At 61.6% G+C, this 19,512-nt stretch overlaps 2 protein-coding genes across 3 annotated transcripts; one reads left to right on the top strand and one right to left on the bottom strand.

Annotated features, from left to right (window-relative positions):
- Positions 1-6,524: 6,524 nt before the first annotated feature.
- USH1G (USH1 protein network component sans) lies at positions 6,525-9,994 on the bottom strand (the record flags this gene model as incomplete). The annotated part of the gene is made up of 2 exons (XM_081110024.1): positions 6,525-7,746; positions 9,831-9,994. 2 exons carry the CDS (start codon positions 9,992-9,994, stop codon positions 6,525-6,527), a joined length of 1,386 nt encoding a protein of 461 aa, XP_080966150.1.
- Positions 9,995-11,453: 1,459 nt separating this feature from the next.
- Positions 11,454-18,580, top strand: OTOP2 (otopetrin 2; the record flags this gene model as incomplete). Of its 2 annotated transcripts, none has more annotated exons than XM_081110079.1 (6): positions 11,454-11,766; positions 12,329-12,465; positions 13,617-13,675; positions 14,158-14,279; positions 15,888-16,765; positions 18,398-18,580. In XM_081110079.1, 6 exons carry the CDS (start codon positions 11,454-11,456, stop codon positions 18,566-18,568), a joined length of 1,680 nt encoding a protein of 559 aa, XP_080966205.1. In that variant the 3' UTR covers positions 18,569-18,580. The 2 variants fall into 2 exon arrangements, with proteins under 2 accessions (XP_080966205.1, XP_080966206.1); XM_081110080.1 differs by having other exon boundaries at positions 15,891-16,765.
- Between the last annotated feature and the right edge of the window lie 932 nt (positions 18,581-19,512).

The raw sequence follows: 19,512 nt of genomic DNA on the forward strand, positions 1-19,512 counted from the left end.
CTGTACTAGAATATTCAGGGAAGAGACATGTACAGTTTTTTATTTTTTATTTATCATATTTTTAATCTTCTCTCTGGTCCAAACCCAAGACAGGTGAGCCCTCCTCCCAGGCCCCGGTGGACTGGGTGCCCATGGACCTACTGAGGCAGCAATGGTGTGGGGATTGGGGTGTCAGATGATGCTAGGTTTGGCTTTCCTGGGACCTCCGGGGTTCCCCACCCTGGGGCAACGATGACTCCTTCTCTTTGTGATTCAGATCTTTATTTGCTGGGGTTCACCGGGGTTAATTATTGTTGTGGTTGGGGGAGGGGTGGGAAGGAGCCCTGCCCTGCCCCCAGGGTCTGGAGGGGGATCCTAAGAGTTTGGAGACCTGGGAGGCTGGGGGGCACCTCTTCCAGCAATGCAACCATTTCTATGCTCTAAGCCTGGGTGGCTGGGTCTTTAACCCTTTCTTGTCTTCCACCCATCATGCCCCCCACCCCCACCCCCCAGTCATCAAAGGCCGGTGAGGCCCGGCTCCAGGAGGCAAGCAGCATTATTCACAGGGGTGGGGCCCGGGGAGCTGGGGGAGAAGCAGCCTGGCCTCTGGCTCAGATCTTGGTCATCTGAGAGTGGGACTGGCACCCCAAGCTCCCCTGGCACCAGCAGGACGGGCCCACATTGACAGGGTGCCTCAGCCTCCCCTCCCAGGACCCGACCCCTGGCCTGCCCCAGCTGCCTGCAGCCTCTATCCGCCCTCCCAGGCTGCCAGCCATCCCGCAAGGACCAAGCCAGGTTGGTGACACGGCCCAGAGGCAGGTCAGGGAGTGAGGGGGTGAGGGAGAGGGGGCCAGCCTTGTGCTGGTGGGGCACTGCTGAGGCTCCGAGGGCTGCCAGTCTGTCCCCACCTTACAGGGAAGGAAAGGGAGGCCCAGGCTATCTTTCCAAAGTACACAGCAAGTTAGGTCCTTGAAAGCCCAAGGCTGGGGATGTTAGGAACCCAGACTCCTGGCTGGTGAGGTTCCCCAAGGGGCACCTGGCTGCTCCCTCTGAGTCCGGTTGGCACCACAGTCCAGTGTGTGTCAGTGACGCTGAGTATGGGTGAGCCTGAAGGGTGTGTGTTGGGCCTGGTGGGGTTGGCGCCAGGGCTGGGAGTGAGAGCCGGGGTTCTCACATAGTATGGAGGCCGAGAGCCGTGTGTAGAGCGAGGCTCTTGACTCAGACACACCCAGGTCCCACTCCAGGCTGTGTGACCTTAGGCAAGTCACTTGGCCTCTCTGAGCCTCAGTTTCCTGAGGGGGTGTGGAGGAAGGCGATACCAGCTACCTTAACAGTTCTCTGGGGAGAGTATTAAGATCATTTCTCTTTTTGTTGTTGTTTTAAATATGTTTTTATTTATTTTTAGAAAGTGAGGAAGGGAGAGGGATAGAGAAAAAAATCAATAAGAGAGGAGCATCATTGATGGGCTGCCTCCTGCACGCCCCTTCCTGGGGATTGAGCCAGCAACCCAGGCTGAGAATGGACTCTTGACCTCCTGCTTCATAGGTTGACGGTCAACCACTGAGCCACACCAGCCAGAAAAGATCATTTCTGTAGAATGGATACCAATGGAGCACAAAGGGCAAGTGCTCATGGTAGATACAGTTACCACTAATGGCAGTTCTTGTGCAATTGTGATTATTGTTGAATATTGATATGACTTAAATCTGATACCCCTTGGTATCGATAGTGATAGTAAAACGTGGTTTCCATTTCCAGCAAGAAAAGGGCCTGCACGTGCTCGCTCTGCCTGTTTCCCGCTCCTCCTTGCCCATGTTTTCCGTGTGTGTGTGTGTGTGTGTGTGTGTGTGTGTGGTGTAGGGCTGAGGTTCAGGGCCATGGGGACTCCTCCCACAGCTCTGAAGTATGACCAAGCTGTGTAGACGGTGTGGGGAGCATTGAAAGGGGAGTCTGGGGACCACCCAGCATGTCAGTTCTCTCTGCCATGGGCACAGGGATGCCCAGGCCTGGCTGATGCCCATGAGCCCTCCTCATCTCCAGGTTCCTGTCCACCAGGTCAGGCTGGGTTGTCATCGCCCCCTGCTGGTCAGATGAGGATGGGTGTTTAGTGGGGGAGGGGCTGTCTCAGGAGACTGCTCCCTGGGACTGCCTAGGGCTCACCTGGGTGGGGCCGGGACCACAGGAACAATGGGGCTATTTCAGGCCACCCATAAGCATGATCATTATTAACTGCTGTGTGTTAAGTGCTTTGCCCCCATTAGCATTTCACCCCCTAATGACCTATGGGATTAACACTGTTATTATAATAAATTATAATCCCTATTCTACAGCTGAGAAAACAGACTCAAGAGGTGGGGTAACCTATCCAAGGCCATACAGCTAGAAAGGGGCGGAGATGGTTTTGCTGCCCAGATCTGGCCGCCTCCTGAGTCTTGCCACCTCCCATAAACCCGAGTGTCATGTTGTCCAGGACTGGCTAACATGGGCACAGGAGGCAGCTGGCACCATGGAAGGCATCGGGAAACCTGGTACTACTTTTCCACTTGGCTGCTCTGTGACCTTCAGCCAGTCCCTTGCCCTCTGGCCTCAGTTAACCTCGTCTGTAAAACAAGGACTTGAGCCACATACCCAGAGGCCCTTCCTGCCTCTGATTCATTCCCCCACCCTCATCTCCTTCCATCAGTAATCCCACCCCAGGCTGACTAAGGCTCTTAACCGGGGTCCCTGGGCCTCTTGGGGCTCTGTGAACGGCCTGAAGTTGTGAATGAAAGTGCACTTGAGTGTTCTGCGCGCCCCATGTGCACCTTCCAGGGAAAGTGTCCATATCATCGTCAGATTGTAATCCCCAACGGCTAAGAATCATTGGTTATCCTAACCTTTTAGAAAGAATCTCCCTAACTCGATCTAAACTTTTAGGGGAACGAGTGGAGCAAGCTGAGTCTGGTGTAAAATTCTCCCCTTCACTCTGTGTGTCCCCCAGGCTTCTGGAGCCACCAGCTCTTCGCCCCAGGCTTCCACCCTCAGCCGCACTGACCTCCGGAGACGCCGCCCCCACTGCTCCGGGTTAGTCTCTGGCTCCGCGCTGACGCTCTGATCCTCTCCCTTGTCATTGCGTGTCTTCGTCCCCATGTCCTTCCCTGGACCTGCGTCGCCCGGACAGGCCGGTCTTTCCAGAGGTAGGTGCAGTGACCAGGGTGGCCAGTAGGGGTCGCTGGGCTGATGAACCCGTTGAGCACGGGAGGCAGAATCTCACGTCTTATTGGCCCTCTTGGCAGACCCAGGGGGAGGAAAGGAGGCCTGTGTCCGGGTCTGGACCTTCCTCTTGGTAAGCCTCAGCTTCTTCATCTGTAAAGTGGAGGGAGGTGGCCTAGAACCCCTAGATGGTTGCTAGGCAACCTTCCAGCCCTGAGGTCCTGTGGACCTTGCTGATGGATGCTGGAGGGAGGGGGTTGTCTTGAACTCCCCTTGGCAGAAGCACGTGGACCAGCATCCTTAGGGAATGGAACAAAACTCCAGAGCCCTTTCCCAAACTTGACTGAGAAAACAGAGCCCATTGTCCTGCAGCTTGAGGGGAAGCTGGAAGAAAGGAGGGTTCTAAACAGGGCTGCCCCAAGAGCTTCCTGAGAGGCCTCCCAGAGGCGGGCGGGGGGCCTTGATTCAGGGCTGGCGGGGCCCCGGTGGCAGATGGCAGTGTGCTGTATGCGGCTTCTGCCCGTGTCTGGAGAGCCCAGGCAGACCCCGGTGAGAGGAGAGAAAGCAGGGGCAGGCCCCAGGAACAGGCTGGTGCCTGGGCCACCTCCCCACTCAGCTGCTGGGGGTCTCCAGTGGGCTCATCCCAGTTCTGAGCCCTCCTTCTCCATCAGCTCCAAATTCTGGGCCCAGAGAGCAGGGGAAGACCCGGGGGTGAGGGGAGGCCCTGCAGAGAGGCCCAGGGAGGAGTGCCCAACCGCCCATGCCAAGAGTCCCTCCGAGGAATAGGACCAAGTCCTCAAAGGCACAAAACGCCCTCTCCCTCCCCCACCCCACCCCCTTGCCCACTTCATCCAACCCTCTCCCATCCCCACGTGATTAAAGAGCAGGACACAGGCATGACGATGCTGCAGAACGTACTCTGCAAAGGTTATAATGAACCTGCAGGAGGGGCGCTGTGCACAGGGTGGGAGTCACAGAGCTCGCCCCCCCCACCCCCCAGCACAGGAGAACAGGAGGGGCTGAGGCAGGGCACAGCCGGGAACAGGGGAAAGGGCAGCACCTGGGGCTCCGAGGAAATCTAGTCGGCACTTGGGGTGGCCCCAGGCTCAGGCCGAGAACAGGGAGGAGGACTGGGGTGGGCTCAGGGTGGCAGTGGCAGGCAGCACAGCCCTCCGGGTGGGACCCGACCACCTCCATCACACCCCAGCTCTGGGCATGGCCGGACAGGGCCCACACCCAAGACACCCAAAGGGAGGCCTGTGGCATTCTTTGGGGGTTCCACTTCCCTGCCCCAGCCAAGGAAGGGGTGCGGGGGGGGGGGGGGCTGTGGCAGTGCTCCCAGCAGAAGCTGCTTCCAAGCTGAAGGTCGGGGATAGGGTCCATTGCATGGGGGTAGGCATGGGCTCACACATGTGGGTGGGCCCCTGAGCAACTCCCACATCTGTGACCTCCAAGAGCTCCGAGGACACCTGTCTGAGGACCCTCTGGGGTTGGCCTTTCTCCTACGAACTCTCGTTTAGCCACTATTCATACAGAACAGGCCACCGCCCAGCCGCTCCCAGGCCTTGAGGGAAATCCACCAACCAACCCCCAACACAAGCACACAGAGCCCTGGGGACAATCAGCAGCTGAGCTTATCCACCTCCTCAGGCTGCTCCAGTGTCCGCATGACAGCCTGCCCACACTAGACTGGACACCCTGCCATACCCAGCTCCACCTGCCTCGGGCCCGGGGCCATAATACTGCAGCCGGTTACTCTAGCACCTTGCATCTGTGGCCCTGACCCTCTGGGGTCCCTGGGGGGCCAGGCTACACAGCCAAGGAGAGGGGAGGTGGAGGAGGACAGGGTAGGGAGGGCAGAGTCAGGCTGGGCTCCACCCCAGGGTGAGCTGGGAAGGACACCAGTCACCCCCGCCCCATACACACACACACACACACACACACGCACACACACACACGCACTCCAGCCTGGCACTCCAACTCCCCAGCATGGCCGGTGGGAGAAAGAGAGGGGGCTGGCTGTGCTAGGGGCAGGGGTGGGGACTGAGGTCAGGGCATTTGGCTGAAGAGTCGAACCAGGACCTCCTCTCTGGAGTGTGAGGCAAGGCAGCCCAAACTCTTCTCTTCCCAGAAATGCAGGACATGAGCAAGTGTCCAGCCTGAGCAACGGGATCCCCGGAGGAGGGATGGGAGGGACAGGGCCCCTGGGACAGGCTGCGCCCACCCCTCACACACCCACTCCCACCCACTCTCATGGGCACTAGTCTAGTCCCCGGGCCTCCTGCAAATCCACACGTCCTTTAGGGCCACTCCAATGGGGGTGGCTCAAGGGCTCCAGGACCCTTCTGGGCGCCTCCAGGCCATACCCTCTGCTTCCGAGTCCCTGTCCCTGGGGAGGGGCCCGGGGCTGCAGGGCTGGCAAATGTGGAGACTTCGTGGCCCCACCGTGGGTTGTGGCAACTTGCAATTCACTTTGGTCTGGGGGAGAAGGCCCCTGTTATCTGTAGAGAAAGAGACAGAAACAGACCTCAGAGAAGAGCCTCTGAGACGGGCTCAACCAAGACTAGCCATCTGGACAACTTACCGTTGGGCAGGCTGATGGTCAGGAATGGGGACACTTGCCTAGGGGTGCGCACCCCACACCCCAAACTCTAAACCACACTGCCTCCCCACATCCACCGCTGCCCACACAGGAAGGGTAAAGGCCAGAGACATGAAAAGGGCTTGTGGTTTGCCATGAGGGAGGGGTCGGGGCAGGGATGGGCCACGGCTCGGCCAGTGTGACAGCAGCTTTGAGCTCCCTGTGGCTTCCTGAACGCAGGTGACAATGCTGCTCTTCCTGGGAGTCACCTAGTCCCCAGGCTTTAGAGTCACATAGACAGGGAGCCAGCCCAGCTCTGCCCCGAGCAGCAGCAGGCCCTCTGGGTGAGCTACCCAAACCCTCCGAGCCCCCACTTGCTCACTAGAAAGTGGGGGTGATCTAGCCCCGCGCTGGGGAGCTGGGAGGATTAAATGAAAGAACAAGTGCAAGGAGCCGAGACTTGGAAGGGCTCCAAACATCCTGCTGCGATGACTGACCCCCAGGTCTCGTCCAGGCTAAGACACCCGCTCCCCCAAATTCTGATAAGCCTGCAACCGAGGTGCACTTTACATTCGCGGTGATAAGAAAGCCTGGGTGAAAGTCTTCACCAACTGGCAGCCTCTTTTTCTGAAGGGGGGGTGGTTAAAGAAAATAAGTGGGGCCTCATGTGATGGATCGGGACTACCCCTCACTTCCGGGAAAAGCAGATCCCCTCCCCCTCCAACCCCTGTCTCCCCGCCCATTGCGGGGGGGGGGGGTGCGGGGCAGGCACTCACAGCTCCGTGTCCTCCAGGGCCGGTGGGCGCTCCAGCGCCTGCCTCCGCCTCCGCACGGCCCCCAGGATCTTCTTGCGGGACCCCAGGGGGACGCTGATGCTGCGGAGGTCGAGGTCTGAGCACAGCATCAGGGCTTCCAGGTCGATCTTCTCCTGCCGCAGGAGGGAGGCGAAGTCCTCCATGTGCAGGGAGGCCAGGAAGGTCTCCAGCGGGGTCGTCTCGGGCTCCAGGTCCTCGTCGAGGCCCAAGTCCAGCTCGTCCCAGGGCAGCTCCTCCCCGCAGCTGCGCTCCTGCAGGCTGTTGGCACTGCCCAGGCTGTCGTCGTCCAGGCTGGGGGAGCTCTGCAGCCGGCCCCGCGGCGTGCCCGCGCCGTCCAGCGCCGCGTCCTCCCGGCCCAGCCCCTGCAGCCCGCTGCTCAGGTAGTTCCTGCGGAACACCATGGTGCCCAGGCCCGGGCGGGTAAACAAGGAGTCGTGGCCGGAGTCGGTGCTGACCTCCGAGTGGGCAGGCTCGGCCGCCAGCGTGGCACGGGAGACGCTGTCCTCGTCGGAGAGGAACATGTCCCGGAGCGGGGAGCGCCCCCACTCCTTGGGGTTGGCGTAGTTGCCCTGGCGCACGAACATCACGTCGCTGCCCAGCTGCAGGCCCGAGAGCGAGCGCACGCTCTTGCGGCCGTCCTCGGAGACCTTGAAGGTGCCCTCGCCGCCGTGCTTGCGCCGCTCCAGCTTCCGCTGGATCTTGGTCTTGCCCCTGTTGGTGCCATGCAGGGTGGCCTGCGAGTAGGGCAGGTGGCTGCCCAGCGCCAGGTGCTGCAGCCGGCGGCTCAGGGTGCTGGACGTGAGGCTGGAGAAGCTGAGCGTGTCGGAGCGCTCGGCCAGCTCGCGCCGGTAGCGCCGCTCCATGCGCTCGTGGTGCTTGCGCTGCATCTTGGCGCACTCGCGGATGCGCCGCTCCGCCTCGCGGAAGGCCTTGTCCTTCAGCTTGCCCACCAGCTTGGGGTTGAGGCTGCTCTGCTTGGCCGCGATGGAGTCCAGGTAGCGCACGCACTCCATGTGGCCCTTCATGGCGGCCATGTCCAGTGGGGTGTGGTAGTCGTTGTCCAGGCACCAGATGTTGGCCCCGAAGGACACCAGGAAGGAGAGGCAGTGCAGGTGGCCATTGGAAGCGGCCAGGTGCAGGGGCGTGTTGCCCCAGATGTCACACTTGTCCGGGTCGCCCCTGCAGGGAGAACACGTGGGGAGGGGGGATGAGCCACCGCAGCTCAGGCGGGCGGTCGGCAGTGGCTGCGGGTGAGGGGAGCTCCCAGCCTCCCCCACGGGCACACCAGCCCAGCCTGAGATCTCTCCTGATTCCGCGAGACGCGCAGCCCTGGGCCGCTAGTCGGATGTAGACCCGGCCCCGGGTACGCAGGGGGTGGGGCGACAGAGAAGGCGGGGCCAGGGCGGGGCTTTCCCCAAGAGAACTGAGGGCTGGGAATCTCAGGGGATGAATAATTGATGCCCAGAGAGAAAGGGGTGAATTATTCATGGGGCCCAGTGGGGAGCTGGCCCAGAGAGGTGGTGGGCCAGGGCGAGTCTGGGTCTCTAGGCAGGCGTGGTGGTGAGCTTGGCTGCGTGTGCGGGGGTGATCGTAGGAGGGTGAGGGGTGGTGTGTGCTGGGCCCGAGCCCTGGGTGAGTGCGGGTGCGTGAGGGCGCGTGCCTGCGTGGCGTGGGCACAGCCATGTCTGCAGGGAGCAGGGCCAGGCCTGGCAAGCCCGAGTGTGAGAGCAGGTGTCGGGTCTTGGCCTGGGCCAGAAGGGGAGCGTGGGGGCAGCCAGGACTCGAGGGAGGAGGAGGGAAGTCTGCAACCGGGGCCCAGCACACTCAACGCCCCGCTGCCCCATCTCTAGGAGCCCTGCGAGGCGGGCCTGCCCAGGGGACCCACCCAGCCCCTGCAGCACCCTCTACACCAGCAGGGTCCCCCCCACCACCACTACCACGCAGGGCAGCCTCCTGCTGGCTCCTCCAAGCTCTCCCCTCCCGCAGGACCCAGCTCAGTGCCTCTGCCTCAGGCTAATGAGGCCACAAGGCCACCCCTCAGGGCTGGAGAAAGAATCACCCCTTTGTCACTACCGCTCCCTGAGCAACCCCCTCCTCACCTCCCTTCCAAGTTGCCAAGTCCCGCAGGACCATGTGGGGAGGGGCTGCTCGGCATCTGGTGTCCACACCTAGACCCCACCCTTGCCCTTTGTGGGAGTTGGGGGGGGGGGTGAGTTCCCCTGAGGGAGGGGCAGGAGGGCAGGATCATGTGTGTCCTCTTGGGGTGGAGAGGGGCCAGTCAGCCTTTTGGAACATGGTTCAGCTGCCTGGTCATAAGGGCTGCCCCCCCCCCCCACCTGCTGGGCCCCAGGAACAGCCACCCAGGGAGGGCAGGGGGTTCCCCCACCCACCACCTATTCAGGCCACAGGCCGGCCCCTGGCCTCCACCAGGTGCCCAGGACCCTCCTAGGGCATCTCCTCCTCCTCCTCTCTGTCCAGGCTGCCCTGGTGTCTGTCCGTGTCAGCCTGACTTCTCTTTCTAAATCCGCTGGGGGCGGGGAGTTGTCCACAAAGCCCTTCAGCCCCAGGAGCCCCCTTCAGTCCCTGAACCCTGCATTCCTCAAGGGCTACCCCCAAACCCTTCCCTGGCCCTGACGCCTGGGCTCTATGCTCCCCCTCCCTAGGCCTAGACAATTCCAAAGGGAGGGAGGGGAGCCTTCCGTGGGGGAGGGGTGCAGCGGGAGTTGCGGGCTGGCTGAACCCAGTGACATTTGGTGCTGTGGGCAATGCCCATAAATCCCCGCAGGGAGTCAAGAGAAAGAGTGTGAGCCCAGCCTGGGGGGCAGGGGGGACATTGCTGGGCGAGCCCTCAGATCCAGGCTGGGTGGGCAGCGGGCCCCCCTTCTTTTCTAGCCCCCCTCTGTCCCCTCTCAGGCGTGGGCACCTTCTCTCCCCTCTCACTGTGCCTCTCACACTTGCTGCAAGGTGCCGCCCACGCAGGAGACCTCTCCCCCCCTCCCCCTCCCCCTGCAGCCCCTCCCACAAGCACGAACCCCCAAATCCTAGCCCTCCTCTCCTAGCCCCATATCCAGGTCACAAGTGTCACAGGCCTCGGCCAGTGTCCCCCTCCCTCCCACGACTGCCAGGCCCCAAGGTCCCACCCCAGGGTCCGTCCCTAGGGAAGGGGGTGGCTCAGAGGAGAGGGGCCTGGGGCCGGGAGGGGCTGGGGGCTGGGAGCGCGGCTGCTCTGCCCCCTCCCCGGCGGGGCTGGGCTGGGCACTCACCCCCGGCTCACGATGAGGCGCAGCGACTCCAGGTTGCCGTGGTAAGCAGCCCAGAGCGTGGGGGTCATGCCATCCTCGTCGGGGGCGTTCAGCTCCTTCCGGGTGGCCTCCTTGAGGAGCTCCAGGTAGCCGTCCCGGGCCGCCCGGTGGTACTGGTCGTTCATGGCTCCCGACTTGGACGGGGCGGGCCAGCGGCTCGGGAAAAGGCCCCCCGCGGGGGAGGTTTTCGGGGTTAAGACCGAGGCATGGGGTGGGGGGAGGGGGCCGGGCAGGGGCCGGGGCCGCCAGCCCCGCTGCCGCAGACGGTGGGTGCGGAGCGCAGAGCCGCCGCTGCTCCGACATCTGAGCCGCGCACCGGCCGGAGGGGGAGGATCTCCCGCGGCCCAGGGAGCCGCCCCGGGCTGCCCCTGGGTCCTAAACACCCTGGGCCCGAGAGCCCTGGGGTGACCGGGCGAGGCCCTGCCCTCTCCCCCAAAATGTCCACCCCCGCTCCCTGCACAGGGAGGACCTGTCCAGGGGCAGTCCCGGGTCTGGCCTCACTAGGGCCCGGGCGCGCGGCCCCCGGCGTCTCCGCGCATCCCAGGACCGGGCGGAGGGCCGGGCAGGGTGTCCGCGGCAGTCCCGCCCCCTGGGGCAGCGGGCGGGAGAGGGCTGTTAGTGCCAACCGCGGGACCCGCAGCGGGTAGAGCCCGCGGTCCCGTCCGCCGTCCGCTCCCGCGGGGTCAGCAGACTCTCCAGCAGGGGGCGCTGGAGACCCGCGCGGACTCCGCGCGCCGCGGGAGGACTTCCATCCAAGCTCGACGTGGGCGCAGCCAGCGGAGCAGGGGCAGGGGGGCAGGGGCAGGGGGGCAGGGGCAGGAGGGAGAGGGGACTTGGATCGCTGAGAGGGAGCCGGGGAAAGGGGCACGAGGGGCCAGAGTTGGGGCAGCAACAGAGGCGCACAAAGGTACAGGGCGCGCCGAGGGCGTTGCTGTGCCCCCAGGTCCTTGGGGCATCCACTGAACATAAGTTCTCAGGGTTCCGGGGCGCCAGGGCGTGGAGGGCCGGGGTGCCCTGTGGGTGCCGAGCCTGGCCCACAGAGGTGACGGGGCGGCCGGGGTGGGGGTGGGGTGGGGCGCCTCTTAACGGGTAAACATAAATCTCCTTATCTGGCTCCCGCGCTCTTCCCTACATTCAGCTCGGAGGGAAGATGGATCATGTGCGTGGGACTGAGAGGTTTATGGAGCTGAGCTCCGTCCGCTGTAAATCACGCTGCCTTCCCCGCTATAAAGCGCGCGTCCAGCCCGGCGTGGGAGAGGCGCCGCTCGCCGCCCTCTGACCCCCAGCTCAGCGCGGGCTCCCGGCGCAGCCAGGTGGGTGCCCGGCCAGGGGCGCACGGACTGGGGAAGTGGGGACCTGGGACGGGGTCCAACGGGGCTGCCGCCGCTCGAGAGCCGCAGTCTCCGCTTCGCTCTTCCCCATTCCCCTCTACCCCCCTCCCCTGCACCCCCACCCCCGCCGGCAGCCCCCGCTAAGTCAGGAATTCCCCGGCCCCCAAATCCAGGGAGCCGCTGGGGGAATGAGCCTGGGGTCCTGTTCGCTCCCCCGCAGTGACCCCGCCAACCTCCTGCAGTCGCCCCGGCCATGTCCGAGGAGCTGGCCGCCGGCCCCAGGGAAAGCCCGCGGGCGCCGCGGACGGGCCCCCGCGAGGTGTGGAAGAAGGGCGGCCGCCTGCTGTCGGTGCTGCTGGCCGTGAACGTGCTGCTCCTCGCCTGCACGCTCGTCAGCGGCGGCGCCTTCAACAAGGTGGCCGTGTACGACACCGACGTGTTCGCGCTGCTCACCACCATGATGCTGCTGGCCGCGCTCTGGATCGGCTTCTACCTGCTCCGCACCGCGCGCTGCGCCGACGCCGTATCCTTTCGGGACGCGCACGCGGGCCCCATCTGGCTCCGAGGTGCCGGGGACAGCGAAGGCGGAGGTGGGGTGGGCCAGGCAGGGAGCTGGAAGCTGGGGCTCTCCGAGGATTTGGGGAGTGAGTGCGTGGAGGGAGAGGGGTTAGACGTTCCCCTGGCAAGACTAGATGTGGCTGAGGGAGGGTGGGCTGCAGGTGAGGGAGAGGAAGGGAGAGGGTGCCGGAGGGGAGGTGAAGGGGGACCTCTTTGCCCTGTCAAAGATCAAAAAAGGGTGGTCCTGGGAGACCCTCTGATGGAGAGCAGAACACAGCTGACAGCTGCAGCCAAAAGAGCCCATGGAGGGCCCTTCTCCCTGTCTATTTAGGCCCAGAGAGATGGGAGCTCAATGGGCCATCCTTCCATCCACCCACTCATCTTTCAGCCCATCCATCCACCTCTACACCTATTCATCCATCCACCTAGCCATCCAGCCAGCCACTGTCGGACCCCATTTATTCATCCATCTAACCAACCAGCCAGCCAGCCATTCATCTAGTCACCTCTCCTCAGACCCATAAGCCTCCTCTCCCGCCTGTCTGATCCACCCCCCACCCCCATTCCCAGGTGGGCTGGTGCTGTTTGGGATCTGCACCCTGGTCATGGATGTCTTCAAGACGGGCTACTACTCCAGTTTCTACGAGTGCCAGTCGGCCATCAAGATTCTGCACCCTCTCACCCAGGCTGTGTTTGTCATCATCCAGGTGGGTGGGTGGATGGGTAGGAGGAGGGTCCTTGAATGTGGTCGTCGGGAACCAGCACCCAGAATGGGGTCAGGATGGCTGAGCTCCACCCTTATTCTACCCTCAACAGTAGGTAATGTGGGGATAGGACTGTAGAGGTCATGAGGCACTTGGTAGCACCGGACAATGAAGTCATCGCCAAATGTGAGGGCCCACTCGGGGGCCCTGTGGTTTCACTTCAGCCTGAGCAGTGCCACCAGTTCGCACCTGAGAGGTGTGAGTCGTGGCAGCCATCCTGTCTCCTAGAGCCTGGCCTGCCCTCCCTGGGTGCCCGTGGAGGGCATCAGTCTCAGCCCAGGGTCCCGCCCTGGGCATGGCCAGTTTGCCCTCAGCCCTGGCCCCTATACAGTATTGTGTATTTGTTCAGGAAATAGGATAGGCTGTACCTGGGGTTTTCCCTAGATGTTCAAATATATATACTTTCTTCATTGCACATATAACAGTTTGAACGATCTTCCTACCAAGCTGAGGCAGGACTGGCCCTCCCTGGGACCAGACCGGCCCAGCCCTGTAAGACCAGAATGACCACGTGGATGGTTCCTCCCCTGAACCATCATCCCTGGGGCCCGTTGTCCACAATTCAACACATTTCTGACTGGAATTCATGTTGTTTTAGCCTTTGACATGTTGTGGGTTTGAAGAATACTCAGGAGAAAGGAAAACACAGACCCCTCACAGAAGGACTGGCCGGCAGCCAGAGGAGGGCGAGGCCTTGCAGGGCAGCCCAGGATGAAGATGGGGCAGGGGGTGTTGCCAACGCGAGTGAGAAGTCACCAGAGGGTCTTCCTACCTTGGACGAGACCTTGCCTGAGGCTGGCCTTGCTCCCAGGAATAAACAACCAGACACTCCAACTCTGCCAGGCCTCGACCCTGCAAAAAACAGACACGAGGACCAGAAAGTCTTCTAGGGGACCTTTTACAAATTATTAAAGAACAGAGCACTGTTTAATGTGAATTCTTCCTGGCCTCATTTTGTGGAGTTAAAATAAACTTGATAACTTAGTGTGAGGGCTTTAGAGGTAGCGAGAGCTTGCTGGGCGTGGACGTGGGCACTGAGTTCAGCTGTATTTGCTCTGCAGAGTAATTGACCTCGCCACTCTCTCTCCACGCAGACTTACTTCCTCTGGGTCTCTGCTAAGGACTGTGTTCACGTCCACCTGGATCTGACCCGGTGAGTGCCTGCCCAGCGCTCACGGCCCTGCGGCATGCCAGTGCTCACCTTGCGTGAGAGATGAAGGCTGCCAGCCTGGGCCTGGGGCCTCTTTCTGTCCCTTAGGCAGCCTGATTTCCATTCCCATCACCCCGTGCAGTGGGGTGTGTGTGTGTGTGGGTGGGTGTGTGTGTGTGGGTGGGTGGGTGTGGGTGCACGCGCGCGGATGCGCACCTGCATGGCTTTGGTGGGATGAGCTGTGCAGTGCACTAAATGTTCTTTTTCCCAGGAGAGGGAGCAGGGTGGCCTGAGCCCCTGGGTACCCCCCCCCCCCGGCCGCCCCCAGCATCCCTGCATCCCCGCCAGGCCGTTTCTTCCAAACTCCGCTTCCTGTTCACACAGGGGCCTGGCTGCTTCCTTGTGTCTCACCACCACCTCCCACTGGAGCTCCCAAGATGAGCCAAAGGGTCTCACTGGCCTCTTTGCTCTCCCTCCCCAAACAGGTGTGGCCTCATGTTCACACTCACCACCAACCTGGCCAACTGGATGGCGGCCGTGGTGGATGAATCCGTGCACCAGGCCTACTCCCACAGCAACGCCAGCCACGCCCGCCTGGCTGCTGACCGTGAGTGCCACGCCAGATGCCCCCTGGCCCTGTGACCCTGGGGCTCGGGCTGGGGGCTTTGTTGGCTTGCAGAGTGGATCTCTGCGCCCTCCCAGGAGAGCTACCTCCTGCTCCAGGCTCTGGCTCTGACGGTGACCTGTGGGTGTAGGTGACACGGGAGGGCCCTTCTGACCCTGGAGCACACAGCCTTGGTCCCACTGTCCGGGTCCCCATTCCACTAAAGAAGGGGCTCGGGCTCCCAGAAGAAAGGGCAAGGGCGATGGGACTGGAGGGAGGGGAAGGGAGCAGTGTCTTGATGGCAGAAGCAGGGATCAGATGGAGAGCCCGGCAAGGAGAAGCTAGAAATACAGTCACAATGGCAATGGTGGCCGTCCACTGAGCTCTGCATGCCAGGTGCCGTGCCAAGTGTATGAAACCTCATGGTACTTAACCCTCACAGCCTCCCTGTGAGATGGGTAGCATCAATATTCCCATTTTTTCCAGGCGAAGAACTAAGGCACAGCGAGGTTGTACAGCTTGCCCAAGGTCACAGAGCTTGACATCGGGCAACTAGTGTTCAGATCCATCTTTGCTTTTAACCAAAATGCCATCCCGAGGAAAAATGGGGTACAGTCCCCCTGGTCCTTCCTACTTCTCTAGACTTCTCTAGGGCCCCCCACTAGTCAGGACCAGACTAGATGACTAAGGCCATCTGGACTTCGCCTGGAGACACAGGCACACCCCCAGTGTGGGAGAGTCCAGGAAGGGAAAGCTTGGGCCCAGCCTCGCCCCTCCCCCCCCACGAGACCCCCAGCCCAGCAAGACTGACAAAGGGCCACCTTTTACACACAGGGGTTCCTGAGGGTGGCAAAAACCAACCTGGGGAGGCAGCCAATGGAATGTGCTGGGGCTGCGGGGGCACAGAGAGGCACACCGGCGAGGTACCAGCCCAGACCGGGCTCAGAGTCAGGTCATGTGCGTCAGCTCTGCCATCACAAGTCACTTTGCCTCCGTGAGCCTCAGCTTCTCCATCTGCAAAACCAGCTGGCACAGTGCCAGGGACCGAAAGAGATGTTTTCCGAGGCCCAAGGCACCCTACACAGCAGGGGCTGGGTGCAGGACAAGGTCCCTTTCAGTGTGGTCCAGCCCAGGTGACCGGGGGTCAGGGCCCAGACCTAGGCCCAGCAGCTAGCTGGCTTTCCAGGCTGCGTCAGATGCTGGGGAGAGCTCAGAGGAAGCTGGAACTTTAGGGGTTTCCAAGAGGACCACCTTCTACAAGACCAGAACCTCGCCAACGTCAGGCAGTGAGGGGTCATTCCTGGGGGGATAAATGGACAGTGTTTTCCCGAAGGAATGGGGTGAAGTGGGCAGCTTTGCAGCTCAGTGTTTTGTTTTTTTAAATTGAGCGCTGGCTATTGTTTGCCGATGTGTCCTGCAGTCTCAGGCACACAGTAGGTGTTCAATAAACATGTGTGGGATGAATGAACATGCCAAGCCCAGCGTGGGCGTTTGGGCTATGGTAGTGAATGTGGCAGAGCGAGAGGTCACAGTCTAGGGGTGAGGCTCTTCAGATGGGGCCCCTCCAGGAAGAGGGGTGGGCGGTACAGCTCTGTGCCCGTCTCCCCACAGCAGAGCGCGTGGGCAGCCAGGCCGGAGGCGACTGCTCCTGCGCCACGACCGTCTGCCAGATCTTCGAGCGGGGCTACTTCTACCTGTACCCCTTCAACATCGAGTACAGCCTCTTCGCTTCCACCATGCTCTACGTCATGTGGAAGAACGTGGGCAGGCTGCTGGCCTCCTCCACCCACGGCCACGGCCACGGCCACACCCCATCCCGGGGCAGCCTCTTCCGGGAGACATTCTTTGTGGGCCCCGTCCTGGGCCTGATGCTCTTCCTGGTGGGGCTGGCCGTCTTCATCATCTATGAGGTCCAAGTGGGTGGGGACGGGGACCACACCCAGCAGGCCCTGATCATCTACTACAGCTTCAACATCGCCTGCCTGGGGCTCATGACCTTGGTCAGCCTGAGCGGCTCGGTCATCTACCGTTTTGACCACCGGGCCATGGACCACCATAAGAACCCCACACGCACCCTGGACGTGGCCCTGCTGATGGGCGCCGCCCTGGGCCAGTACGCCATCTCCTATTACTCTATCGTCGCCGTGGTGGTGGGCGTGCCCAGGGACACGCTGGGGGCGCTCAACCTCGCCCACGCGCTGCTCATGATCGCCCAGCACACCTTCCAGAACGTGTTTATCATTGAGAGCCTCCACCGGGGCCCGCCGGGGGCTGAGCCCCACGACGCCCCTCCCAAGGAACCCTGCCTTACCTTCGCCAACCCGGACGCCCTCCACGCTTTGCCAACCTGCCCACCCACCCCCAGCTCGGTGAGCCCCGGCCTGGTGGGCCCTCAGGAAGCCACGGCCACCTTCCTGGCCCCCCGGGCCCACTGGAGACGCCGATGCCTGAAGGACATTTCTCTGTTTCTTCTGCTCTGCAACATCATCGTGAGTACCTGGGGGTGGGGGGCGGGGTGCGTGGCGGCTGGGGGGGGGGGGGAGCAGGAAGGAGGTTCTTTCAGGGTTATCACTTGGCCTCTCTGTCTTGGCCCCAGCCTCCTCGAGAATCTATGTCTGTCTAGGGAAGGAGTAGGTTCCGAAAGGGTCAGGTGCAGCCGGGCAAACAGCATCTCAGCACCCAGAGGACGGAGTCCTGGCATTCCGGCAGCCAGGCAGCCACCACAGGAGCCGGAAGGGGTCCCAGGGAATGCTGGGGAGGGAGGGGAGAGCCGGCTGGGCCGAGGGGAGAGGGAGCTGTGAGAACTGATGTGGGGAGTGGGGGCCCTCACCCTCAGGGGGGAGGTGTGACTGCTCCTGGGAGCTCATGACCAGCCTGCTGCTTAGAATAACTGGGGCAGCGGCAGGAAGCAGCGGAGGGCAGTGTAAGTGCGAGCGGTCGATTAGCAGCGGCGGGCTGGCCCGGAAGGGGGGCGCCCACAACAGCACCCCCTCCCCAGTGATTCAGCAAAGTCCTGACTAAGAGAGACTCCTCTGGACCCCAGCAGACTTCACCCAACACAAATATGCGCCGTGCATGGAAACTTTCCTCACAAGGGTGCACCTCACTAGAGGGGCACCCCTAATGTAGCTACCACCCCATCGCACAGACCTAATCCCAGGGGAAACCTCTGACACAGAAACACGCGCCCATGTGGGTACTTCCCAGAGAGAGACACACCTAGAGAAATTTCACTCGCTATGAATACGGTCCTTCCAGCTCTATCACCTTCAATAGAAAACAATACTCGTAATATAGAAACAGCCTTGATGTGGGTTTGTCAACGTAAAACATCTCCAGAGAGATTCCACCCCATGAAAAACACCAACCATCCATCCTAACGGGGGTGCGTTCTTAGTGAAGTCCCCACTGTACATATTGCCCTCCTGCAGGTAGTCTATAGAGAAAGAGGGCGGCACTCTCCCACCTACCAATGGAATCTATCCTGAGCCGGCCCCAGCCCTGGCCCCGCCCCCACCTTCTGCTGGCCCCGCCCACTGGCTGGGCGTCACCTTGGGAAAGGCTGTTTTCGCTCCAGGTACCTGAGCCTGGATCAACTCTGAGAGCAGCATTTTATAGGACAGAAACAGGTTGAGAAAAGGGCTGCGATGTGCCCAATGGCACAGCTAATTGGGAATGGGGGTGGGAGGGTGGGGTGAGCCCAGAAGCCCTTGTTGTTTGCCTCAGAGACCACACCAGAACCTTCTGGCTGGATCCCGCCCCTCCTGCCTTGGCCCTGGCTGATTTGCCACACATCTCTCCAGCTCCTGATTTAGCGATTTCTAAATGTGTATCAAATTCTCACATCATCTAATGAAACCTCTTCTCCTCTCTCCATCCCACAAGTGGGGCCTCCTATGGGGGAGCTGTGATCACAGGGCGAGTCCTATGGGGTGGGCAAGCCGAGTCCGGCACATTTCCTGAACTCCTTAGAGAGCACCAGTCCCTTCCAAGATGCGGGAGGTCCCCACTCAGCAACACCCAGCCCTTGCTGTCCACCCAACTGCAGGGCTGGGGCCCCCGGCGAACCCCACGGATGTGGCCAGCCGGGGCCGGGTCCTGACACACCGTCTCCCCCACAGCTGTGGATCATGCCCGCCTTCGGGGCCCGCCCTCACTTCAGCAACAAGGTGGAGGTGGACTTCTACGGCTACTCCCTCTGGGCCGCCATCGTCAACATCTGCCTGCCTTTCGGCATCTTCTACCGCATGCACGCGGTCTCCAGCCTGCTGGAGGTCTACGTGCTGGCCTGAGGCCCCCGCAGACACGCCTACCCAGAGACCCCCGGGAGTGAGCCCCAGGCTGGCACATGACCGCTCGTACCCCCGCTGGCCCCAGAGTGGAATTTTCACAAAAGCTATTTTTTCAGGATGTTTTTAAATTGCAATCGGGACATGCCCAGCCACCTGGCATGACCCTGGTGCATGGGGCTACGGGGCAGGGCCACCTCTCCCTAAAGCGTTTCTAGAACCAGGTAAGATCAGGAAGTGTCCGTGGCTTTGGCTCCGCCCCTAACCCCAGCCCTGTGACCTGGCCAGTGCTGCTGCCCGGAGCTGGGAACCAATAAACCTGCAGTTCACGCCCTGTCCCCCACTTCTTGTGTCAGCCACCCCATACGACATGATCACAGGAGAGGATCTTGGGGGTCTGAGCTGGAGATTTTCAGGTCTTCAGCTTTTCAGTGGTTGAACCAAGTCTGAGTTACAAACCAAGTACAGACCATGACCTGGTGGCGGGACAGAGTCCCCAGCTGCCCCTTCTTTCCTGTGTCCTCAAGGGAACACATTTTGCACGTGTACCGCAACACAGGAAAGGTGAGGAAGTACGGACCTAGTCCACCACCATATTCCAAAGAACGAATCTAAGGCCCAGAGAGGTCAGGGGACTTGCCCAAGTCACACAGCCAAAGAGGGCCAGAGCCTGTGTACTAAGAATAATAATTTTCAAACAGCAGAGCATTCCCCCACAAGTAAACTATTTCAGGAACCCAAACCTCTAACATAGGCATGGATAGGGCTGTTCTGGTTTAACAGGAGTTGGGGATACAGACCTTCACCCCCTGGGTCTCCTCTTCCTCAGCACCCCACTCCCTGGGGGTCCCTGAGACTCCTCTACAAAAGGTAGAGAGATGGGCTCAGCAGGGAGAGGGACTGAGACCCAGGAGCTGGAAGAGGGGGAAGGACTGGTGGCCAACTGA

This window comes from Myotis nattereri, assembly GCF_964212035.1.
Source record: "Myotis nattereri genome assembly, chromosome: 16".
NCBI lineage: Eukaryota > Metazoa > Chordata > Mammalia > Chiroptera > Vespertilionidae > Myotis > Myotis nattereri.